General features: G+C 33.2%; 2 protein-coding genes across 2 annotated transcripts; both read left to right on the top strand.

The window, feature by feature from the left end:
* Positions 1–893: 893 nt before the first annotated feature.
* LOC144854684 (focadhesin-like) lies at positions 894–27,844 on the top strand. The gene is made up of 30 exons (XM_078712625.1): positions 894–1,064; positions 1,576–1,832; positions 2,239–2,340; positions 2,548–2,752; positions 8,124–8,418; positions 8,620–9,092; positions 10,069–10,275; positions 10,815–10,942; positions 11,319–11,504; positions 13,757–13,832; positions 14,146–14,280; positions 14,860–15,019; positions 17,214–17,393; positions 17,622–17,743; positions 18,031–18,123; positions 18,437–18,573; positions 18,888–19,110; positions 19,576–19,830; positions 20,260–20,466; positions 20,726–20,968; positions 21,264–21,413; positions 21,559–21,658; positions 21,960–22,166; positions 22,362–22,478; positions 24,820–25,076; positions 25,848–26,010; positions 26,156–26,358; positions 26,580–26,819; positions 26,914–26,989; positions 27,273–27,844. Exons 1-30 carry the CDS (start codon positions 924–926, stop codon positions 27,350–27,352), a joined length of 5,418 nt encoding a protein of 1,805 aa, XP_078568751.1. The 5' UTR covers positions 894–923; the 3' UTR covers positions 27,353–27,844.
* On the top strand, positions 3,780–7,187 carry LOC144854685 (uncharacterized). Its single transcript, XM_078712626.1, has 3 exons — positions 3,780–4,119; positions 6,074–6,230; positions 6,394–7,187. Exons 1-3 carry the CDS (start codon positions 3,966–3,968, stop codon positions 6,722–6,724), a joined length of 642 nt encoding a protein of 213 aa, XP_078568752.1. The 5' UTR covers positions 3,780–3,965; the 3' UTR covers positions 6,725–7,187.
* Positions 27,845–27,857: the final 13 nt, after the last annotated feature.

The raw sequence follows: 27,857 nt of genomic DNA, 5'->3' as shown, positions 1-27,857 counted from the left end.
TGTGAAAAAAAAAATTAATTTAATGATTGATAATAAATATTTATTAATTAAGTAAAAAATATCCACATAAATAATCTAGTTCCTAAAAAATATCAATTAAATCTATATAAACGAAAAATGTATATCCCGCTCTAGCATGCATCCCGCTCGATCCATACAAAATAGCGCGACCGATTTCAAACGCGACCGATTTCATCAAAAGTATAGCTCTAGCGGCGCGCCATACAAAATACCGGAAGTTGATTTTATCGCGACCGATTTCAAACGCGACCGATTTCAGACGCGACCGATTTCATTGTAAACCGCAGCTAGCTGTCGACTTCGTTAATCCGATAATAGGCTAGGCGATGTTCGGGCCAGACAGTGACAACATGTATCTTTGCGAAGCCGTCCTTGTTAATTATATTATAATTGTAATTTTTAGAATAACGATTGTTGTAAATTCAGTTTCTGAAACAATAAAAAAATATTAAATACTGTACTGTAAATTTGACATGTGATGCTGACAGCATATTAATTATACTGTAAATAATATTAATAGAAATAGGATAGGCTATTAGGCCTATAATATTATTCATTCAATCTTTTATTTCAGATTCTCTAGTCCATAGAAAGTAAAAATTACATATAAATGAAATAAAATAATAAGACTATTATTACTACTACTCATCTCAGGATGGCATTCCACCTGGAGAGCATCTTCGACTTAACTAAGACGTTGCTTATAATCGTTGAGACTAAAACATTATTAATGAGGTCCTAATTGTACTGTATGCACGGGCAACCATGGATGTAAAATTAGTATTTTTAGTTTATTTTTAGTTTTCTAATATGTGGCATGAATGATGAATCAAAGTAGAATATAAACAATTGTTCAATATTAATTTGTTTTCAGTTGCTCAATACAACCTAATTGATTGAATATGAGTGAAGATTTTAAAAACCGTCTTGTATTTAACAACAGAGGTGTGCAAAATTCGGCTATTAAAAAAATAAAATGTCTAATAATAAACGGACTAGCAAGAGCTGAGGCTGAAGGTGTTCAGGAATCACAATTAAAAAAGGTTTGAAAGTTAAAACTCAAAACTTCATATTTAAAAGAATTAGCACCAAATAGAGCTATTGGGGATATAATTACACATGCTGTATTTTTCTGTGCAATTTCATATTTTATTATGCAGCCTGCAAATCAATACCTTAAAAAAACAGGGTTTAGTCATCAAGTGACATTCTATATCTTATATGTACTTTCCTATTTTTGTTGTTTTTTTACTGTGTGTATTGTGTGTGATCATGTACTGATACTTGTTCAGAAAGTACTATGACTAATACTTTACACACAGGTGCCATAAACCAGTTTTTGTTTTCATATAAATACTGAATACAGTGATATAAGATAGGCTCCAAACAAAGTGTTATACCTTATAGGTGTGTTCCCTGAACATGGGTTACCAATTAAAAAACATTATTATTGCCCTTCGTTTGAAACATGGGAAAGTGTCCTACTGTATTAATAGAGGTGTTCCAAAGGAGTGGTTCTACTGTAATTAATTATTATTGTAAATTACTTTTCAGCTTCCAGAACTTGAATTACTTTGGGACCAGTGTCAGGTAGAAGCATCTTATCAGAGTCATGCATGTTGCAGCGCCCTCACTTCACTTGTACTTAGTTCACATTTGAACATGGATGATGTTTTTAGAGGTTTCTTAAATGTGTATCCGTCGGCATGCAATGTGTCTGGTATTGTGGAAGCTTTGGTTAATCTTCTTGTATTTCAAATCAAAACAATTGTAAGCAAGAAAACGGAATATAATAATCCATATAAGATTAGGTGAGTGTAAATTATATTGTATGGAAAGTTCAGTTACCAATTGTGGTTTGTATGTTTATATGTACAATATGCCCACACCATTGGTATGGGCATATTGTACCTATACCATGCCTATTAATTGTCAGGAAAATCGGTATATATTTGTAACAAATGCTTATCTTATCTAGTTATTTTTATCAATCAAATATCAATCAATATGTGCCTAAATATTAAATTTGCCAAGCATTTTTCGATCAATTTCTGAGCATTTAATCAATTTCGTTTTTTTGTTGTTAAAATTTCACAAATTCACAAAACAATAATGTCCCTGTTGAAATGGTAAAAAGGTGGTATCTATTGATGCCATATCTCTACAGTTTCGTACAGGTACAGTACAGGAATTATCAATGCATTGTATGTTTTTCAGGTCTCCTCCGCACCCTTTAATTACCTGCCTCACCAGTCGTCCCAACACTTGGCCTACAATATTTCATCACGTACAACATCTGTTTAGCTCATCAGATAAAAGGTAATTTAAATTATATTATAAAAAAAAACTGGGATTTTTTTCATTTTCAAACATTCATGTAGCTGATCTTCAATGTACTTACTACTTTACTTTTTCAATTATTTGTTACACTCTGTATATATATCAAGAGTAAACATGCTATATCATTTCTGCACACATATTTTAACATAAATGAACGATTTAATATCTAGTTCTTTTTGGTTTCAGCATACAGCCGTATATTATACCAATGTTGGAACCATTTCTGAAATATGTATTTTTAGAACCTGTACAAACGGCAGAATATGCTGGTCTAAGAGCTTCCCTCTACAGCAGTCTTTTACAGCAATGTACCCTAGGCTTCCATGGCATGGATAAAGTATTTCAGAAAACAATTGTTAACTTCTTTTTACAATGCATTCCCAAGATACAGGTAAGATATTATTTTATCTATATATATAAGTGAAAACTTTATTTAACAAACCAGTTTGTAAAAATTAATTACTGAGATTTTAAAGAAATTTGGTCACCAATTATAATAATTTAATTCAAAAAAACTTTATTATCCCACTCCCACACTGGGAAATTCATGTGGTCATGGTAGACAAATATCCATAAAATATATTAAATACTATTAAAAAATTATATAAAACAAATTCTGCACTTCTTTGATATTACTGTAAACAAATAAAAAAAATATAATAATAGCACCATCATATAATGATTTTAAGGTTCGGGAATCAAAAAGATAGTACTGTAATAAAGTACAATGCAGTACAGTATACACAAATATATAAATGGATGTATAGTGCCGAGAGGTACATTATACAGCATTTATATTAAAAGGAAGATAATGTTAATAGACATACTGTATTCTTCTTATATTTCAGTGTCTATTTTGTTTTAATTCTAAAAGCAAGCAATTTTAAATACCAATTTGCAGAGTCATCGCAAATAATATTAGTGCTCAACTGTATTCAAAATGAATGTTTGAAAACACAGTCATAAAAAAAAAATCTTGTTAATATATTTTTATTAATACATCTCTTTGTTTCTTGTTTTGTTTGTGTATATTTAAATAATATTTTATTATTTTATTGATTAATATTATTATGTCAGTTTTCCCATCATCATGTTTGGTATAGGACATAATACTATATTTCATAGTCGTCTGGTAAATTGTCATGTTTTGTAAAAGCTTCCAAAGTATGTTAATATCATTGAATAGGCCTAATTAGAAAGAAGTAAATATGATTGCAACTTCATCCTCCTTGTTTGTACCTCCTTGCTTCTAGACATACACTCCTTAAAAATAAATTACATAAAACGAACAATTAAAAGTTCCTAAAAAACAACAAAACATAATGGAATTAGAAGCCTCTCTTAAGGCCCGGTCACACCTTACCGATATTTTAGACCGATATCGATACAAAATATCGGTATAGTGCATAACAGCGGGGGCGGTCACACTAGAGCGATAATCGAGACGGTCATCGGGAGCCAAATCGGTCGAATGGCTTCTATAGCGATTTTTTTTTTGTATCGCCCGATAATTTTGTTTTTAGCCAATCAGATGATGGTACGTCATACCTGTCATCAACAGTGAATTTCTCCACTCCTCCTCTCCTCTCCTCCTCTGTGGCGCGATGGCTGACACAACATCAGACGTTGTTTTGGAAACACTGATTTTGAACGTTCAACTAAACACAGTTCTGTATGACAAGGGACACGCCGAATACAAAAACAAAATTAAAAAAAATGATATATGGAACGAGATTGGCGAGAGGGTTGGAATGACTGGTAAGTGATTAACTAACAGCTATTATTCCAGGCTAGGCGCGCGTCTGTAATTTCTTCTAGGTCTAGCCTAGTGATGTAGAGTAGACAGTAGTCTGCAGATGTCAGTCAGCACGCGCGCACGTGTACGACTACGGCGGGCAGTGAACCAATTATCATTTGGTGGACCAACTTGGCCTAACTAGTAAGCGTAGGCCACAGAATATGGTTTATGAAATGAAAAATAATAAAAATACTAGTAGTAATATTGCATAATAATCTTCACAATAGATTTTTATTAAATTTACAACATTAACAAATATATTATAATCCTCTCGAATAATTAATAGAATATCAATACTACTAGGCCTAGGCTAGGCCTAGTACTATAGTAATATTGCATAATAATCTTCACAATAGATTTTATTAAATTTACAACATTAACAAATATATTATTACTCTCGAATAATTAATAGAATATCAATACTAGGCCTAGGCTAGTACTATAGTAATATTGCATAATAACCTTCACAATAGATTTTATTCAACAACAACATTAACAAATATATTCAAGTTTACCAAAGCCATATCATTATTTAAAATATATTAAAATAATAAAATGATGTTTTTTCCCAACTCTGAAATGTAATTTAAAACTAAAATATATTACTATGATATGAAATTATTTTAAACATAACATATTTAATGACAAAAAACTTTTTTACAACCGTCCCACAATGTTACAGCAAATAAACCATTTTTTGTTAGGCATTATTATAACATTATTAATTAATAATATTGAATGTTTCTCATTTTATCTACTTTTATTTCATTATGAATAATTAAACTGCTTTGCCAAAACAAGCATCCCTTTGCCATGGCACTTCACCCGCTGGTGACATAAAGTACTCTTTGAATGTGTGCCTGACTGCTATTGCGTCATTTGAGGCATGATTTCCTGTTAAACGCAGGTTCTGTATGACTTTATGATGTGCAGACCTTTGAGCATCTACTTGTGCATTGATATCACCCGTCTTCTGTAAAAATTTGTGCAGTACACATGTAGCCTTGATTATTTTGTCCACATTGTGTTGCTGTAATTGCATCCGCCTTTGGTAGACACGCCACCTTGCTGCCAAAATGCCAAATGCATTTTCCACTATCCTCCGGGCTCTAGAAAGTCTGTAGTTGTATATTCGTTTGCTGTCATCAAGTTCACTGCCAGGATAAGGTCTCATAATATTTGATTTCAGTGGAAATGCCTCATCCCCAACAATGACATAGGGAACTTTACCAAGCTCTGGTGCATTTGGCAATGCTTTATCAGCTGGAAAAGCCAATTGATGGGCTTGTATCGCTTTGCCCATTGCACTTTTTGCAAATATTCCAGCGTCACTTTGGGAACCATATGCTCCAACATCAATCAGTATGAAACGGTACATGGCATCTACCAGAGCCATCAGTACTACAGAAAAAGTACCTTTGTAATTGAAGAAGGTTGATCCTGTATTTGGTGGGGCTTGAATAACAACATGTTTCCCATCTATTGCCCCAACACAGTTTGGGAACTGCCACCTTGTTTCGAATGCAGCTGCTACTTCTTTCCATTCATTTTCTGTTGGAACAGGCATATATTGAGGGTGCATGCATTGCCAAATAGCATCACACACCTCAGGCACAATGTTGACAATGGTTGATTTTCCGACTCTGTAACTAAAAGAAATAGTTTTGTACGAGTCTCCAGTAGCCAAGTATCTGTAAAAAAAAAGATAAATGGTTTTAATTTATTACTTGACTTTAAAATGTAATGTGCAGTATGCAATGTGTTGACAGTTGATTTGTATAACGTTTCAACACAAAAAAAATAGATAAATAATGTTTATTGTAACTATTAATTAGTTGTACTACAGTAGCTGTTTACATGATATTTATATTTTCAATGTTTATTTTAAAACTACACTTTTTTTTATATTTAAAGGAGACTTGGCACGCAAGAAATGGGCCAACATCAGGGATGCTTACAGCAGCAGTAAACGAAAAGCTGCATCTAAAAGTGGAGATGCCAAAAAGTACATAAAGAAGTACAAATTCGAAGACATCTTGTCCTTTTTAAAACCATTTATCCAACACAGAGAGTAAGTAAAATCTAATAATAATAATTAATTCAATTCTGTATAAATAGTAAACAACATAATATATTTACTAAACAAATGAACATTTTGCCTGTGGTTCAAATGTATATATCACATCAAAGGTAATATAAGTCTGTAGACCATTAACAATTGTTTTTCATTTCAGGACTTCAAGTAACCTCAATAGTCCGAGTGAACAATTAAGTAAAAGCAATATTATTATTAGTGATGAGGACATTCCAGACTTGCCACACACATCAACACAAAAACCCACACCAAAAAAAAGAAAGTTACCAGATGACAGTGACAGTGTTGACATTGACAAATCAATTTTGAAGTATCTGGAAGATCAGAAAGAAAACAAGAAGGACGACATTCATTGTTTTTTTTTGTCAATGGCTGAAATTTTAAGAAAACTGCCTGAAAGGGCCAGGGCTGACATCCGATTTAAAATTCACAAATTGGTTCATGAGGCTGAGATAGAGTATTTGTTTTAGGTTTTGAATTTTATTGTTAAATTTTACTTTATTTTATAAAAATAATTGTATATAAATTGATTATTATTATTGTTCCACAACACTTTCGGGTTGTTGAAAAATGTTGTTTTTGTACATTAACAACATTGACGAGAAAAATAAATTAACTTGTATTTTTCCGGGATGACACAATATCTTTAAAATTGCAGTATTTTAAATATTTTAATTTAGCTGGCAATACTTCAAAGAAGGCAATTAAAATAACCGTTTTTTAATTTTGAATTAACCAGTGTTGAGTCTCCTTTGTTTGAGTATTTATTACTTAACTTTTATTTCATTTTTTAAAAAAAATAACAAAATAATCTCACAGCAATATTAATGCCGAAAATGTGGGGTTACTGATCAGTAGTAGTCTAGGCCTAGGTCTATAATAATTAGTTGTACAGTAACTCACCCTAGTCTTGTAGTAGTAGTACTACTATTAGGCTTACTGCTACTACTAGGCCTAGGCTGTTACTAAAGTAGGTACTACTGTACCCTAGACGCTAGAGAGGCCTGCTCTAGCTAGGGGCCTGTAGTACTAACTAATTATGATTAGTGCTCAATTAATTTATTATATTTAAGAATTATATACTTACCTAAGACATATTGCTAGCCTTTCCTTTGCACTTACACTCTTTCTAAAGAAGGTGTCTTCCTTTTGTATTTTACCTCGTACCAAGTCTAAAATAGTATAGAACTGTTGCTCTGACATTCTGAAGTATTCATAAAATTTGTCTTCATGAGAAGACAATTCTCTGAACAATGTATGGAATTCCCCATACATTGGCCTAGATTCATTGATTGGGTGTACCCACAATCTACGTCTTTTTTGTCGACGTTTTTGTCTTCTTAATAACAAATACATCAGAAGTACTTCTTCGCTCTCGTCTGCCATCATGTAATTTTAACTTTAATTACGTACATACAACAACTTTTTCTAACCGTTGGGGGCGTCATCACAACGAAACGATTTCGGTTGAAGTGTGACCGCGATTGAGAACGATAAGTCACGACCGATATTTCACGTCCGATAGTTATCGGTTAGGTGTGACCGGGCCTTTAGTCAGACATTATATCGGCCAAAAAGTGGGCCGAGATTTAACCAACACAGATTTCGGCAGTTGCAAAGAAATTGGTCTAAAAAACACATTTTTCATACAAATTTGCCGTTCTAATAATATAGACTAATGGATAAAGGGGAATTAAAAGGTTTAGTAGGAGGTAGAGGAACAAATTTTGGCTTAGTGCCATTATAATATATAGGATTAGGATACAAAATTTAACTTGTATACTTTTCATAAAAATAAAATTGCCAGTTATGTGTTTTCTGTTGGATGGTGTGATATAAAAAATGAAAAAAAACATTTTTTTGTTATAGATTTGTCTTTCACAATGTGTTGCAGAGATGACTACATTCATTGACCAGTTCTCAATCATCTTGTTATCTAGCAGGCATGACAATGAGGAGTGCACTCTATATCCACAACTATCAAACTATGTCACAGCTCTATGCCTTCATGTCAGACAACTTGGACTGGATACCTCTGATCTGTTGGTTACTCTTCAGAAGCTAACAAAGGGGAATTCCCTTCCTCAGTCTACTATTGTACTGATTGGTTGGTTGATATTGGAAGCGACCTCATTAAAGGAACTCTCATTATTACTTGAGTTTGGTGAGTGTTTTTGCATTTTAGTGGCGATCAAAATCTTTCTTTTTGCATAACTTGTTATAATCAGGCTATGATTGGTATATTATTAACCTATGGTTTTTCTAAAAATACAATAATGATATATTTTATATAGAGAAGGAGTTTAGTCAAAAGTATTTTGTAGCTACAGTATAACTTTCTTTTTGGTAACACTTGTCTTTTCAGTTGAAGAAGCTCTTTCAAATTCATACATCACCAAACCCATTGCCTTATTTTTGGTTTTCCCTCTTGTTCAACTGATTTCCTCCCCGCCTCTCTCAATTTCACTACATGGAGATCCATTTTCAAAGATTCAGAAGAAAGCCAGCTATTGCCTAAGTCTAATTCAAAGCTACAAATCAGATGATAGTAATATGAATCCATCAAAGGTTGATATACCTCTACAAAATCTATCTGCAATAAGTGTATGTCCTTCTTATGCCGACATTAAAACATTCACAAACCTACTTTTGCATCTTCATGGCAATGACCTGATAGTTCATGATTGGCTGAAAGTGATTCAATCAAAATTGACCACTAAGTCTGTCTCTAATCATGTAATATTGACTATAGCATCCATTCTGTTGAAGCGACAGGAAGAGCAAGTCGATGCATGTCTTCAGACATTACTTGTAATTGGTAGAATGGATCCATCAAAGGTACAGTATATCTAAATATTACAAAGATTTTATAGCCGAAGGCTAGATTGCAAACTCCAATGTTATCGCAGTTCAAACAGTGATTCTTCAAGGAGAGAGAACCAACAAGATAGTGGCTGCAATTGACCAATCAGAAATTCCCTATGCGCAGTACCCACTAATATACGACTGTGTTGAGCCTATCTGCGCGAGAACAATGCGCAACGCAGCGTGTTAAGTGTATAAACGCGAACGCATTCTATACGTATACAAAAAATGCTAGATTGCCAAGAAATTCCATTCCATTGTGATTAACAATATATTTAATTATTAAATACACAATGCAGCGTGTTAAGCGTATAAACGTGAACGCATTCCATTTGATCCTCGTATACAAAAAATGCTAGATTACCAAGAAATTATTCATTCCATTGCAATTAACAATATATTTAATTTTATAAAACTTCACTGTGCTTTGACAAGAATATGTGTAATTTATGTGGTCTTAATGTATTATATTAGATTATTGTTTTTTATATTAAATAATGTTTTTGAACACATTTACGGCCGCCATCTTATTGGTTCCCCCTCCTGTTGGAATCACTTTTCAGTCTGGAGGACGCCCTCTAGCCTTTGGCTTATAACAGCCCTCTGATATACACCAGAATAACACCAACACCATCTTATAACACCAGCGATATACTGTATGTACTTTCTTTTTGCTCCTAGGTCAGACTATCTTTAGGTTCAGGTGCAGTCACTGATTAGTGTTGCTGTGACCTGAAACTTACCCTAAAGATAATTTAAGTGGGAATTGTAGTTTTTGGGAATAAATGTTAGTTTTTTTACACCCCCTCGAACAAACACCCACTAAAAACCCAACTGAAGTGATGGTATTAGCAATTTATTGCAAATTTGGAAGTACTGTAAACAAATGTTTTTTAAAATGTATTAAATATTATAGTATATAATAGACAGTTTATATTTTGCTTCATAGTCTCCTGTAATTTTAACTTTATTACTATACTTGCTTGGAGTTGAAGACCGGCCTCCAGTCACCATGCACATTTTGAATGCCATCCCCCAAACAGCTACGCACAGGTATAACATCTCACCTGCCTTGAAGGTGATTCAGTCACTCGGAGCAACACAAGACATGTTTCCTGTTTCTATTAGGTTACTATCAGCATTATGGAAACTTCAGGTAATAAATTGTAAAAGTAGGGTTGAATATGTTGTATTGTTTCTGCCATTTTAAGTGTTGTAGAATTGTATTGTCAACCCAACGCAATGTAACGCAATCTACGCAACGTAAGTAAATGCCCTTCTAATAATTGTGTTTTCCCCTGTCTGCGTGAAATCAAACCTGCGATGTTTGCAGCACTATTGTGTCGTCGGTTCCCACTTGTGATTACACAATACAGCACCTTGCTTCATACTGCGATGCGTTCTAGTGGGAACCACGCTTAAAGCATGTTTTCCTGTCAATGTAACGCTTTAAAAAAAATGTCAAATAAAAGTCTCATTTCATACAAAAATAAAATGTTTTTTGTAATGAGAAACAATGCAGCCATTAAAACATAAACATTTCAAGGACCAGGGTGAGACTAGTCAGCAGACTGTAGAATCTATGCTATCATCATCGACATTAGTTTTTTTTTAACCTAGCAAAAACTATCTCTGACAGTTTTCTATTTTTGTTGCCATTTATTTTTTGGTTTGTTTAAAATTTTACTTATTTAGGATCGATGTTTTCCACATCTTCAAAAAATGTTGACCTTTGACATGCAAAAAAGTCAACCAAAATCTTTTGAGTACAATGAGGAGTTACTGGCAAAGACGGCAACTATGAGAGATATATGCATTACAAGGTATTTTGTCTTATGTTACCCGATTCCGAATGCTTTATCTCCGGACCAGCCACATATGACCTATCATAGGAAAATTCCCTAAATTTTACATGTGTGTTATGATACTGGGTGATACATGTGAAAGACACACATCAATTATTTTAATCTTTTACTCAGGACTTTCTAAAATTTTGTTTGTCATTACGTAGTATTGTTTTTCTTCCTCTTGATTTTCTTCCATTTTGGAGGCTATTTGAATGTAAAGATAGAATTGAATAAATGATCGAATAAGCGCCTCAGTCAAATAAATGCGAATGTAAATGTATTGCAATTCTAATTGACCTTTGACCATGATGGCCTTTTGTCTAAAAATACCAATTACATTGCATTTTTGCAGACCTTTTCAACATGGACCCGATCTTCTGCATTTGTTGTCAACTATTCTTAGTGACTATACTGAAAGTCATCATGCTATCCCAGCAAGCTTTGCTCTGGAAGGCGTTGCTGCACTTTGTGAGGCTGAAGTTGTGGATATCAGATCAACATGGGGCTTACTGTCACCTAAACTACAACATGATGAACGGTAGGTCATGTTAAATATAATAAACCAATCAAGTATTATTAAAGATGGTCAGTCTAATTACCGAAAACAAACCGAATACAAAATAAAAAAAAATCTAAATATCAAAACCAAATTTTTATAATTTGTTTTTAACGTCGCCCTCTACTGATGGGTGTTTCTAAAGCTAAGACCATGACATAGAGAAGACCGCATGTGGAAAAGCCAAGGAAGTCCCTACGAAATGTTAGTGTGCCCAAAATACAACTAAAAATTGTACAAACTCAATGATAACACCGTATATTTACTTACAGAATCTATAAACAGATTTTGATTTTAATCTTTCGATTTTTGATCCAGAAACCAATGCATGTACTCCCACATTAATTGTGAATACGTTAATGATGATCAATTTAATTGTAGAATTTCAAAAGATAATAATACAAAAATGATATTTTAAGAATATTGATAATATTAGGGACTATATATACAAGTATACTTAAAACAAGCTCACGATAACGATTCACAATAAAATCTATTCAGTAAAATTTTGAGTTGTATTTTGTGCACACTACTATTTCGTAGGGTCTTCCTTGGCTTTTGCACGCGTGGTTTTCTCTCTGCATGGTCTTAGCTTTAGAAACACACATCAGTAGAAGGCAACATTAAAAAAAATATTATACAAATTTGTTTTCAGTATTTAAATTTTTTTATTTTGTTTTCGGTTTGTTTTTGGTTCTTTTCGGGTTTTTTTTCGGTAATTAGACTGACTCTATTAGAAGATATTGTATATTGTGCCCCTGAAAAAAATAATTGAAATACTCTGCATTTTTTACACTAGAGGGTGAGCTCGCTTCGCTCGCTCCCCCTCTAGGAAGTGTAGACGATGGTTCTCGGAATGATAATGTTCTCCTTGTACGTTTTCTGTCGGTTAACATTATTGAAAATGCTTGACATTCGTAAAACTAAACTATTCTGTTTCACAGTGTCTTAGATGATTAATAACATTTTAAAGTATAGTCTTTATTGTTTGGTAGGGCCCTTATAGGGCGGAGGTGGGGAGGCGGAGTTCATTTGAGGGAGGTGCTTATTCGAGGGATATATGTTTAATTTTTTAGTTTAAATATTATGGTACCATTTATAATCAAATGAAATTCTCTAATAGATATGAAAAGTGGTAAAAAAGAATAACAAATGCTTGGTAAATTGTAGATAACAGTGCGATGAATTCTACTACAAATAGTATAATTGTGTAATTATAAATGTGGATGAGATGGACGTTTATTAGATAGTTGGATTGGGTGGGGGGGGGGTGGGGGATTATTATTCAAAGTGATGTTTTATTGGAGAGGCGTTTATTCAAATAAATATCATCCTAATAAGTATTAATACATTATTTATTTTAAACATCTTTTGAAACTAACTGACATGACAGAGTGGGCCGTTTCGGCCCAAGAAAGAAGACATTACGGCTTGCAACATGGGCAGACATCTCGGTCCTAACAGGACACAGATAGCCTACAGTTATTCCTGCCAGGTTACTTAATAAAACTCAGCTATCGGGATTTCACTCAAATCTCCCTATGTAATTTTATAATACTATTCCCCACAATATATTCCGATTCTTTATGGCGTATATTTAATTTGATCTTTATTAATTTGCAGTATAATTTTTATTTTTTAACTACTGTACCTTTCACACGCGCGGTCCGTTCCTAAAATAAACAAAAATTTAAATGGCTATGCCTAATGGCCAACTTAAGCTCCAGTCCTACTATCTGTTTTTTTCTTCCGTCTTCCAAAGGGACACTGTATTGATTGATGGAAAGTGCCTGTTTCCAGTCACCTTTAGGGTCAAATCTATTATTTTAGCTGCTCCCTTGTGTATAAAAGAGAGAAAATAGTTGAAACCATGTTGCTGGAAGGTGAACTTATTGTAAACCCGGAAATTACTTGACCGCGAAGAATTGAAATTGAGTTGAAAATATACTGTTGAAATCATAAATGTTGTTAAAAAACTCTTTATAATATCTTCCTAAGATAGAAATATGGAACAATAGCGTTGATCTGAACACTAATGTTATCAAATCTACGTTTCGCGGTACATCTGAGATAGATAAGGTAGGTATCCAAGGCGGAGATTTGTACCGAAGTTTTTGCATTGTGCTCGCCTATGTCAGAATTAACCATAATTTATATATAGATAAATGCTTGTACAGGTAGGAATCCAAATACTTAACTTAACTTAATATGTAATATTATGTTTATATCCATAGTATGCTGGTTCAAGTGAGCCTTTGCAAGTTATTGTCTCTTGTTCCAAGTCTTGTGGTCAATACTGAAGAATATGAGGTATTTGTATATTCATAGTCAGCACCAAATATTGCTTTATTGTAGATATATGCAAACATTGCAAAAGAAAAGTTTTAATACTATTCTCAGTTCCTTCCATTTGTGCATTACAAATACATTTTTAATTGTGTTATTGTACCTGTTCATGTATTTTTGTATGGTTTTACGAGTGTGTGTCACTCAGGTGTGTTAATAATATTATTAGTATTTACCACCTTTATATATTTACAAAGGTATTGCTTCTACAAAGTAATATGATGCTTTTATGTTTTTATTAAAAAAGTAATAATAGGAAGAATGTTTATCTTCTAAGGAATTTCGATGTGATGTTGTTGAGTTGCTATGGTTACTATCATCCAATCCAAAGGCTGCCGTTTCTGGCGCTGCATTTAAGGCATTATCCAAGTTTGACCAGGAAGAGTTTACTCTTTCTGACCTTCCTGAAGAGGTAAAATGTTCAAATTTTATTGCACAAGAGAATTTGCATTCAATTTTCTATTACGTGCAATTTCTATGAAAACCAGTCTTTTAACAAATACAAATATTTTTCATTAAAAATTAATTTGTATACTTATTTTTCAATATCTTACTGTTAGAGTATTTGTATTGGAATCCATATTTATAAAAAAAAAATATTATTTAAATCATCAAATCAACCACAGTATTGTTGTTTATTTTATATTACATTGTACATTGTATTAATTTTGCATAAAATATTTTGAATTTTATTTTTTCATGTCATTATGTGTTTAAAAGTTTAATATATAGTGGCACTGTAACTCATGTGTTCGAATCCAGTGACCGTTTTCACCAATCATATTTACACTTTTGCATGTTTATTTTGTTATTTAAAAGTTTAATATAATTGTGGTACAGTATCTTGGTGCTTAACATTATTGCTACCAACCCCAGACTCATGTGTTCGAATCCAGTGACCATATTCACCAATCATCATACTATTCACAATATTTTCGCATAATTTTCCATACAATTTCAAACTTTAAATAAATAATTGATTTCATTGTAGGTTACCTTGAATGTAAGGCAGAAACTTGCAAATCTTAAGAAAGATAGGCCGGTGGTAGATGATGAGGAGGAGAATGAAGATGATAAGGATGAAGATATTGATGTCCCAGGATGCTGCTACATGCAGTTATTGTTACATGTTGACCAAGACATATTGCCTGGTAAATATTGTGTATTTATATAACACCTAAATAAATTCCTGTCATTTGATTGGACGATTGTGGGTCACATGGCGTGCAATAGTATGCACTATTAAACTATCGTTTAATAGTACTTTTTTTTATGCATTTATTTTTTATTCTATTGCTTTTGAAAAACAACAGCGCCACCTATTTTGTACTTTCATCGCCAATGTTATTGTTATGACTGGTTTAGCGATGGATGTACATTTTTTGAGAGATATGTACTAATTTAGATCAAAAAAGCATTGAAATTAACTTTGATCGTTTTTAGGATTTTGATTAATTAATGAGAACATTTCTTCAAGACGTGGTATTGTTGAAAAAACATAATTAGCCTAAATGAGTTTCAGTTGCCTGTCGAAGTTTCATATTGCTGTCTTTCAGCCTAGGCCTACGTAGCTAGGCCTGTTAGTATTAGGCTAGGCCTAGGCGTTTCAGCCTTGCCAGCCTTGTTTGGTCGTTTGTTGACATAATTAACACTAACAGTAGGTATATTTATGAAATCCATATAAATAATAATATTTAATATAATTATTAAAACCAAATGTTACTGTTTTAATCAATGTGAATCAAATGTAGGCCTACCTTTTTTTTTATTCAAATGACAGGAATCTATTTAGATGTTATATAAAACAAATGATGAATGTTTTATATTCGTGTAATGATACAAATAATGACAGTTGGTGAATGATGAACGGTTATATATCAACTCTGCTATCGACTCGTTGATATATAACCTTTCATCATTCACCTCATGCCATTATTTGTATCATTACACTCATAATCATTCATTATTTGTATATTATATGTGGGTGTTGTATAAAATAGACCATGGTTGGAAAGGACGATGACTATTTTAATGATAAAACCATTATTGTAGTTAAATGAACATTAGATGATTTTTAAGGATGTTATTTTCACAATGTATGCACTGTCAAAAACTTGTTAATTATTTGAATTAAATTAATTGATGAACAATGATATTTTATCTTGACTATCATTTTCTTGGTTGTCCCCTGTGTGACTAATTGAATACATTTTGAATGTTTTAATGAATCATTGTTGTTAAACATCTATATTATGTATGTTATGTTATATAAAAAAAAAATATTGAAAGACAACTTCAAGCACTAGTTTATTCACAGTTATATACAAATACAATAACATACATAAGCATAGCATAAATGCCTATTTGCATTTTTTCCTACAAAAAACAAAGGTAATCAAAAAAGTATTCATCCTAGAACTATTATACAGATATTGCCTTTAAACCTTCCTCCTTTTCTTCTTGCAGACATCCCAACTCTGCAGCCTCTGATAGCCTTTAAACCTTCCTACTTTGCTTCTTGCAGACATCCCAACTCTGCAGCCTCTGATAGCCTATAAACCTTCCTACCTTGCTTCTTGCAGACATCCCAACTCTGCGGCCTCTGATAGCCTTTTAACCTTCCTACTTTGCTTCTTGCAGACATCCCAACTCTGCAGCCTCTGATAGCCTTTAAACCTTCCTACTTTACTTCTTGCAGACATCCCAATTCTCCAGCCTCTGATAGCCTTTAAACCTTCCTACTTTGCATCTTGCAGACATCCCAACTCTCCAGGTAGTCATGGAAGGTTCCCGCTATTTCGAGTCAATCTTGACTCTAGTTGAAATTATTGTTAGCCCCTTTTTCAAGAGATCAATAATTTCTATAGTGGTACTGGTAGTAAGCCTAGAATGCAGGCTACATAGATTTTTATGTTGTACAGTTTGTTGCAAGAAATAAGGCTACCATGAACATTCATAGTTTTGTTTTTATAATTCTGTATATGAAATTATTCTTTAAATATTGAATATGGTGGATCATACAGTATGCAAGAATTTGTTCTCTGAGAATTTATGCTTGCATAAATTTACTAGAGTTTTTTAAATTCTTAAGTTTAACAGATTGTAGGTGATCTTTGTGATTAAAGACAATTTAATTTTAAAAAATGAATGATTTAACTTTGTTTAAGTCCAATCAAAGTCTATTAGTATGCGCAATTGTATCGTGATGATACAACGATTTTATTGTTGTTATTGATCATGACGTCACTTTGATTAGATTTATATGTTTGATATCTTCACTCTTTTAGAGTGTAACTACATTTGTATGCAAAAATATGTGCCATTAAAAAAAATTTTTTTTTACAGATTTTGGATGTTTTTTAACATCTATGGTACAAAAGGAAGTGAAGGATTTACCTCGGAGTATCTATCATGCAAGTGATATTATTGAGAAGTCTGACAACAAGGCTGTTTCTACTATCTCTGGGATTCTTAAGAACAAATATGAACGGAATAAGCAACCAGGCTTGAAGGCGGGCCTTGCAGGTACTAAATAAATAGAGGGCAGCATTCAGCTATAGAAATCTTAACTTTTATTAGATTGCACCATTTACAATTGGACTAAACTAACAAGGTATTGATTTTTCCATTTACTAATGGAACTAAAACTTAATTCCGAGCCTATTGAAGAAAACCGCGGCTATATTTTTGCTTTCACGAATTAGTTATTAGTTTTCTGTCTTTAAATTTGAATTGTTTTTTCTTCTTTTCTAGGTGGGTTGTTGTGTTGCTTTGAGTCTATACATAGTGCTGGCAGGGATGGAAAAGTAGAAAGACGCCATATTGCCAGCTCAGGACGAGGTTATCAGCAAATGCTGACCACTTTAGTCAATGAGGTGAATTAAGAATGTTTTACTACAGTATGTTAATTTATTTGTGCGAATTGAAAGTGCACGTCATGCATATTTAAAGTTCCTTCTTCCAAAGGAAAAAAAGCAAGATAATATTTTCAGTGGCAAAAAACCCAATAATAGAATATTCAATAGTATGCAAATAAAGGTTCTTTAACTGTACGTGTTGGTAGTAGACATTGAGAAGAAAGATTTTGTTTCATATGACTAAGACTGCTTGAGTGAAGATTTCAGTATATTTAATTTAGCAAAACTCTTTTTTGATTTCTCAGGTACCTATTCAATCCTCAGAATGGTTCCAATCACTGCATCTACCAATTTCATGGAAGAACTTTGTGGAAAGGGCTTATTTTTCTATATTAGAGGTGAGATAATTCACTTTATTGTCTCAACAGCTCATATACAATTTACCTAGTCTCCCCATTAATCATTTTAAGCTCTGTCTACACTATCAAACTTTATGTGACAACAAAATTTGATGCGCCCATATATGGACATGATGATGTCATATCACTACCATATTTGGGTACATTACATTTTTTTGTTACATAAAGTTTGATAGCGTAGACAGAGCTTTAGGATATACTGTAAGCTTGAGCCCAAAATGATGATTTATTGTTTAAAATTGGTGGATAACACATTATAGAACAATCATGTATGACAAACTTTATTTTTTAGGGAAGGAAAGCAGAACTCGAGATTCAACAAAGTCATGGTCACCGTGATGAAGAGGATGATGATCTTGAAACAGCACAGAGTATAGCCTGGTTATGGACACGTGATAAGCTAACAGATATCCTCAAATCTTGTGCCAGGTAAATCAGTCATACATTAGAACCTCTATTAAGGGACACCTTTGGGACCAACGTTTACCCTTAATATGAGTGCCCTCCAAATAAGGGCTGGCCTTAATGTTTATTTCACATAAAAGTGTCCCAAATCAATCAATCAATCAATCAATCAGATTTATATAGTCCCCCTAATAAAGCTGTCCCAATGGATGGGCTTTACTGCAATTTTTTTTGGATGGATGCCAAAACCCTTTATCAGATCATTTCTAGCTTTTTTTATCATAAGCTATCCAGAATCATGAAAACCATGATTATAGAGACATTGTTTTTTAATCTAGAGGAAATCCAAGTTCTCAAGCAAACTCAATCCTAGCCCTAGCATCGCTAGCCTGTGTAAGCACCAAGTATGCAAACAGTCTGGGCTCAGATGCACAAAAAAACCAATCGGATGCCCCTGAACACATGGGTCAAAACTTTTGGCTGGAGACTGTAGCAGAAACTCTGTTATGTCTTGTGAATAATAACTACAAAGCAAAAAAACGAGTTTTTTCATGGTGTCAGGTTAGTAAGTAGAAAAGTTCCATATACACTGAACTCTCCAAATACCAGATATCCTTGTAATATGTCACAGGAATGTTGGTGTTTGAAATGTGTTAATAGTAAAAAAGTATTTGTGACCTTTTTGACCTCAAGAAATGTCAGGAGTTTTCAGAGAGCCTAGTATTTGATAAAAATATATATAATCTAATATATCTACTTTGTCAAAGTACTCTCACTTGCATTGATAAAGGGCTAGTGTTGCCCGAAAGCTCTGCTAATTTTTCTGACTGTTTTACTTTTTTTGATTTAGCTTTTTCTTTTTTTATTTTGTATCTTCATTGAGATCCAGCCACTGATACCCACAGAATTGTCATTTTTTCAGTAATTTTCCTTTGGATTTATAATATAATCATCAGATATACTGTTCTTGTATGAATATCGAAAAACAAAGCTATTACATTGTTCATCATTTTTTGAATTTTTAAGAGATCTTCGGAGAGACGAGGACAATCGTCTGTAAGCCCTGTGGTAAAATCATGTGCTTCATTGGCTCTGTGTACTCTAGTGCCTGTTTTAACAACAAATCACTCAGAGTTGATATTCAAGATGGTGGACTGTTTGTGTGCAGAGTTACCACAGAAAGATCTGGCAGACACTCAGATTTCTCATGTCAGTCTAGGGCTTGGATTTCTTCTTAAAACATTATATGAGGAAAGGTTTATAGATGTTACTGACCAAGAAGTAAGTAGACCTTTAGTTTACTAATTTTCAGAGTTTGCAAAACAAAATATAAATCTGGGGCAATAAAGTTGAGGAAAAAAATCATATTTCATGTAAGGCCTACAGTATAGTGGCCTTATACACCAATCACACTTAGGCTAAAACACCCAGACCCACAATTAAAAACAATCTCTTGAATACCAATTAAAGGAAATTTTTAAATATTTATTGTCTCAAATACTTAGTATTCAAACAAAATATTTTATATTTTTTCATCACTCCCGAAACTGGACTGCTCTAAATTCTTCCCTAAATAACAATTATTTGTTTAAACCAGACACCATACAATTTGGACATTCCCAAGGCTGTTGGATTTTGCAAAAGTTTTATTTTAAATGTTAAATTTTTGTTTCCAATGCATTGAATCTAACTTTATGTTACCCAATACAGGGAAAACTAATGATAATGAAGGCACTGGACAGACTTGAAGAACTATGCCTCGTGAATGATATGGAAAACGTTGGAAATTACCTAGGCCTTATGTTAGCATTGGTGGGAATGTGTCATGATGGATCGACACAAACTAGAGTGCATCTCTCCTCTGTGTTTGGTAAACTCAAGTCCAGGCTAGACAGTGATGAAAACAATCTAAACCAGGTATGTACAAAATAACTTTGGTGATATGCTGTAGAGTAAGGGAATCAGGCTTGCTTGTGAGAGGCATAGGTTCAATACCTGTGTGTGTGTGTGTGCGTGTATGTGTCATTCATTGCTGATTGGCTTTGAATAATTTGAAGAAGTAAACATGTACACTAAACCTCCATATAATGAGGCCCGATGAGGTTTAAATCGTTTGCATTTCTTCTTTTTATTTTTCATTGTCCCTTATTCATATTATTTGCTTGTTATATTTCAGGGTTTGTTAATGTGCATCAGCTGTGTAACAGCATCTCTCTTTGCTGCCAATCTTGCCTCAAAGGATGTTGTACTGGATGTGGTTACCAAAATGCTTTCACTTCAATCTAGTCATGAGACATCCAGTATGTTCTCATTAGGTCTGGGTTTACTGCTACATAGCTTGCTCAGGGCTGATTATCCACAGGTTGTTGAATGTTACAACAAGGTGTGCACAGTTTGGTTTGACAGAGTCGAAGATAAGGTATAAAGCTGTTTATTAATATAGATATGAAAAAGGTAAATGAGCTGCCATCAATTAGAACACTGTGCAGTTAAAACCTGTTAATATTGCATTACATTGCACAGTGAGACATTTAATATAAGCATGATATAGTTTATCTATCCTGTATGGCAATCCTATGTTGGATGTGTATGGAAAAAAATAATTTACAGTACATTTTTTTTGTACAATTGGTAATATAGTACAGTAGTATAATATCCACTGGCATCCACGTTAAAATTTGTGATTGAATTTATATATTTATTTTCCTTTAAAGACTATTGGAACACCAGAAAGGCTTGCAGCAATGAATGGACTATCAGCATTATTAGCTGGCCCAGGTGCTCTTGTGTATGGTATCTCAGAATCCACTTTACCTGCTGACATCAATGCAAAAACAACTAATCTTGTTAAGCAAATCATACTTGTAAATATACATTTAGAACATTTTTGAAAATATATCTGACTTTAAGTACATTAAAGAAAAATAATAAAACTAAAAGAACCATAGACTCACTCACAGCAATGTAATACATTGTAATGATTTATTATAATAAATAATTGCATTACAGCTGATGAATGACAATTCTGATATGACCTTACAGAGTCAATCTTCCTGGTTTCTAGGCTATGTTTATTTGGTAACACTGTCCACGCCGTCAATGGTTTCAGGTATAGTAATAATTCAATTTAATTGAAGTAATGCCACATAGTCAATAAAGATGACATTTTTTACAAATTCGTTGAACCGATTGGTTGTTGAACTAGTTGTTCACGCATCTGCACCTTGCAAAGCGCACTCTGATAAAAGTACTTATAAGTACTTAAAAGTACTAATAATAAATTGTATCAAGAATAAAATTAACTATTTTACGGCCATTTATTTTGTTATACACTATCCCTTCAAAAATTATGCGAAAAATTTAGTAGCATTAATGTATAGATACAGTAACATAATATAATTTTCTTTCAGCTTCAACAACTTACAACCAACTTCCAGAATCAAGTATTCTACGAAGTGCAATTGACATGTTGATTGAAGCAGGCAAGCTTGGATCTGAAGGCCTGTTACCAGCTAGATTAGAAGTACTTATGAAAGCACTTTGGCAGGGGTGCGAAACTGTTCTGCCACCCCTCAATTGGGCTGGGGTACTATCACCAATTAAGAGGCTTGCATTTGGTAATGTTTTTTTGTTTTATTTTATATATATATTTATTTTGATATACAGTAGTAACAACTACAAATGTCACTATTTAAATACAGCTGGAGAAGCAGTACAATGATGATGAGTATTTAACATGAATTTCAGGCAGATAATAATGAAAACACAACAATGCTGTGTAACTTCAGTAAATGTAATTGTTTTTTTACTAGGGACCTCAGTGCATGTTTTGTGTCTGCAGTTGGCATTGAGGGAATGTGTATCTTCACCAAGTGCATCGCTATTTCTAACTGCTTGGACAGGCTCGTCATTATTTAACACATTACAGGGGAGTACATTCTAATTACATGATCAAGAACATTCATTTCCAATGGGCCATTTAGACATTTATACAAACATACAGAGAAAAAATAGCTTGATCGATTGCGCCAAGGAGTGAATATAACCAGTGTTGCATCAGGACCAATGCCTAAATATTGTGATTCTTCTGATTTAGGCGTGCCACTCCAACAAAAAAGCTAAAACATTCAGAAATGAATATAGATTTATAATAACATTATTTAGTTCTAAAATCATTTTTTGAAATATCTTTAAAATGTATCAAAAAAAAAAAAGGATTTAGCATTTATAAAATTAGGCCTACCCATCCATATTTGTGGACCTACGTATAACTGTAAAATACTAAAGCAGTGGCGGATCCAGGGGGGGTGGGGGCGTACCCTCCGCACGCCCCCTATAAATCTGGAAAAAAAAAAATTATCCTACCATAAGGGGAAAAAAATAGGGAAAAGAAGCATAAAAAAGAGTAAAGTACTTTCACCTTTGATTAAAATACATTGTTTCAGCGCCGTGCTAATTTACTTTTTATTAGAGGTCACCATCCGTTGCTGTCTGTAAGAGTTGCGAAATGAATTGCCTATTTTCACCTGAAAAATAAACGCAATTTGGTCCCTGGATGTAACATGATATTGACACGTGTATCGTACCCATACTCGGGGCACGAACGATTCGTACAAGGGACACCGCCATTCAACCGCGTAGGTCTACCTATTGTTTAGATCGCTGGCAGTCAGCAAGCATAAATAAAAGTGTATATACGTCAAATGGAACGCCGTGGTTACCTACAGATCATCATCATAGAGGATATGTTAATAATAATATCGTAGGCCTACAGTACACTAACTGTGGTAACTGTGTAATGTAGTATACATTATAGCAACCGATTTTTTTTCTAGGCCACCCACCCAACTGTATCGATACATATTTATATATTTAATTTCTTCAACAAATTGATGTAAATAAATATTGAGCCATAATAAGCATTAAATTTGCGCCTTTTTTCGGGGCTTCCCCTAGATGTATGTTCGCATTGAACTTGAACGCAATCAAAACTAAATACTGAGTGAAAGAAATCGGCAACAAAATGTTATATCGTCCTGTAATTAGTCACGTCTGTTTATTGGAGGGAAAAAGTATGATCGTTTTGCTCATTCGTAGCATGCTACATTATTATGAGAGTGTCTTTTCCTGCAAATTAGAGGTGCCATTTATCATGAATTTTATGTGTGAGAGTACCATTTCTTCCGGCCATCTGGGGCGTCATTTAACAAAGTTCTCTTCACCACAGGTCCTGTCGACTTCCTTGAAAAAGCACCTTTTCCGCCATGTACGTGCAAACGCTGACTTGCGCGAAACGCCCTGTTGTGACGCTTTTACTCAAAATGGGCCTATAGGGAAAATGTCACCCTTTAATAGGCTAGTACCTCAGTTTTCATATTTAAAATATCAATTTTTAATACATTTATTTAACGTGAGAGTGCCATTTCTGACCATCTAGAGGTTTTACATTTTCAAAATCGGCTCAACTCAGCCCCAACCATGGTGCGCCTGAGTTGGTCTGGATTCTCTACAGTTGCGCTCCCCCTTTCACAAAATGCTGGATCCGCCCCTGTAAAGCATTGTCTATATTTGTGCCAATTGACATTTAAATATATTTTTTTTTATTAAAACTATAAATAGTACAGTAATGGCAAACAAATCAGAAAAAAACACTTTGAATAACTTATGAATATGCATAATTTATTTGTATATGTCTGGCGATACCCAATCACGTGTCTTTGTTCTAATTCTTTATTCATCAAACATAAAAAAAAATACAACAATAAATGAATACATAATATAAGATAAAAAGGAAACACATAAAAACTCAAAAGAGCTTGATAAGTTGTGTCCCCCTACGTCCCTAACTAGCCTAATTCGTAGTTCAAGTCATTCCACAATTTGGGTCCCACACATGACACAGTAGAACTAGTAGAAGTACGATTAAGAAGACATGACCTACTGTAGGCCTACAATCTTTGACATTATTCACATTATACATATTGAATTCACCCACATAGCAAGATGGGTTAAAAAATTGTAGATATACAATAATATTTTTCAAATCAATTACCTACTGTAGTCTAGTAGACACTAGATATACAGTAATTGTAAACAATATTATTATTATTAGTATTTAACTGGAAAGTTCATGGAGTTTAGTAGATCTTATTTTATAAAAGTAAATAGCAGAGAAACATTTTTATTTTGAAATGTTGCTACACACTATCATTTCATATAATTTGCAAATATTAACAGTGGGTATATAAGAAGTTAATCTGTTTTTACAGGCCAAAGAAAAGGAGCTCCTGTACAAGTCACTACCAGTTCTGATAAAAACAATCCCCCTGGCCAAGCTAAAGTTCTTCTTGGCCACAAGCATACTTGAACCATTTACCAACTTCAGTCCAGTCACTGTTACACTTTGTGCATCAGTACTGGAGGGATTAAAGGCAGCATTAGCAGTACCTGACCCTCCACAATCTGTTACATATCTACTTTATCAAGCTGTGGAAACTATTTATTTTATACTTCCACGAAATATTGAGGTAAAATTTGTTTTCATTCAGTCGAGTCTCTCAATAACAGAGGCCATTGGGATGGCCTAATATGTTTAGTTTTCTACAAATTCTGGTATTCTTTGAATGTGATTTTAATGGTATGAAGAGCTTCAAAAGAAAGTTTTTGGTTTTCAAAGATTTTTTTATTGGGAGGTTCGAACATATTAAAATGTTGCATGAAACAAAAATGAACAAGATTATTATAGAATTGGATTAACAGCTTGCTTTTGTGACATGTGACCATTTTGCATGGAGAAAGATCTCACAGAAGATCTTACAGATGTATTGTCCCCCAAAAATGAAAAATGAAGATTAAATCAGACTTTGAATAGGTTATTTTGTAGTTTTAATCAAGTTAATCACTTCCGTGGAAAAAAAAACGGGAAAAAAAATAATGTTTTCACTTATAAAATGACAAAATAAATGGTTAAATTCAACCAACAATTTTTTTGCTTTAAATTACTGGTTTTTTTCAGGTAAATAAATTGTTGTCGATCCAATTTTTGGTCAAAGTGGATAACTATTTATGTTATATTAAAATGGCATACAACAAACATTTAAAGAATTATTTTTTCAGGGGGACAATACATTTTTAAGTAGTTTTTCACATTAAAACAAGCTAATATCTTCTTGTGAGCAACGTGATGTGGTACATAGTGTATTCTATGTCATTGCATGTGATAAAAACTTGAACTTATATATAAAAATAGGCATTTTTTTTTTGTATATTATTATGTCTTATGTTTTTATTTTCTATAGAACTATCAATGTATTTTGCTGTCAGAATGTGTTTGTCAACTTCCTGTTGAGGTCATTGATAGGTTGACCTCTCCTGAAGCAGAGGAAAACTTAATAAGGTCAACATTCATCAGGTCACACACAGTGGGCAAACAGCCACTTGTTTGGCTCAATCCTTGTATTGGTAAATATTGTTTTAAATAATTTTGTGCTTTTCAGTAGAGAAAAAAAATATGTTTTTGTATTTGTATTGAGCAGTTTATTTTGAACATACAGTACTCTATTGTAAATATGAACCTAAATAAATGTACCTTATTATTTATTTACAGATGTGGCAATGAATTGTAGTGAGGCTGAACAGCAGGTTTTGTTATGGTATATTTTAAGCAGCCTCTCTAGGTCTGCATCTATCAACAATGAGCAAATAAATGGTTTGAGTCGCCTGAATTGGTTATTGGAACTAATGGGGCATATTCACAACGTTGCAACTTGTAAACAGGAAGGGTCGAAGAATGATGGGAATTTTTCAAGGGTGAAACTACTATTTTTGTTAATAATATTTATTCGGCATGTCATCAAGTACAATCTTGCCAGGAGCAAGCAATAGGCATAGGCCTGAACAGTTACTGTAACTGTAACTGCTTAATATAAATATATTCCTTTCTAAACACCAAGAGGAAGTCTTGTTGCACCTTCTTTATGTAATTCTTCTTCACCACAGTTAGATAATAAATAGTGTTTTTTTTACCACAGCCGGTTCAATTTTTAATAAAGATATTCACTGCAGCTGTAACTGCCTGGTCTTCGCCAACAAACATCACAAACCTTAGTGTTCCACTGGAGTTTAATACTGAAAAGGATATAGTTTTAGATTATGGTTCAGTGGGATGTAGATCAATGGAGGTTTTTATCTGTCAAGAACTAGTTGCTCAGTTACCAGCATCACTTGTAAATTTGTTAAATCTAAACCCTTGGAATCAAATAGTTGACAAGGTAAAGGTTATGTATTGTGTAACAGTTTAATAATAATCATAATATGAATAACACATTTTAAATTGGAAGATGATTGTTTATTTTAAACTTACAGATTATAGATTGGTTAATTACCTTATTGACAGATGCCAGTCACATGTTGTCACCCACCTTGAAAGTTACTCTTAAGGGTTAGTAGAATTTGTTTCATTTTTCAAGAAATTAGTATAATACCCATTTCTTTACTGATGTCAACCAGGGTATCAGCCCCTCTGGAATACTTTAATCCTCTTTTTTATGTTTAAGGAGTGTGGGCTTGTGTTTTTACCAAAGTGATAAACTGTACAGTAATGTCCTGGGCTTCTTAGGACAAGTCATGAAAGATGTGCATGAAATAGTACACTATTAGAAAAAATGCAATGCCTCCTGATGATAATGGGCTATAAATAACTTTATCATGTTTCTTTTATACAGAATGTGTTTATTCATTGAGGCACACCACACCATTCAAGAAGTTTGCTGTTTGGAGCAAGGCGCTATCAAATCTTGATTGATAACACTTCGTTTATGGACACCGATATAAAGAGACAGAGATCCTTCTAGTTTAAAACAAATATATGCTATAGCATGCTGTAGGAAAAAATACTTTAAAAAGATCTGATTGAGAACTGTAATGGATTTATGTATGTAGTGTATACCCTACAGTATTTCTGACTTTCATAAAATGGACAAAACAATAACATATTTTTGCTAATTCAGTGGAAATTTCTATTTTATGTTTGTTGGCAGTAACATGCTTAACATAAATTCATTCATTGTTATTTATATGTAAACACAGGTTTTTGCCAACAGAAATTAAATTCCATACACAAAAAAAATTATAAAGTTGGATGAAGAGAGGCAAAACAAATGCATGCATTAACAATACTGTATTTTCTTTAAACATGATAGCTCCACCATTTGGATATATGTTATACATATTATTTACTAAATGAGACAAACAAAAATGGCATTATATTTTTAATTAAACACTATTTTCATTGAAAGCAGTTTACTACA

This window comes from Antedon bifida, chromosome 10, assembly GCF_963402885.1.
Source record: "Antedon bifida chromosome 10, ecAntBifi1.1, whole genome shotgun sequence".
Taxonomy (NCBI): domain Eukaryota; kingdom Metazoa; phylum Echinodermata; class Crinoidea; order Comatulida; family Antedonidae; genus Antedon; species Antedon bifida.
The sequence above is the reverse complement of the archived record's forward strand: the minus strand, read 5'-3'. Positions and strand labels throughout refer to the sequence as shown.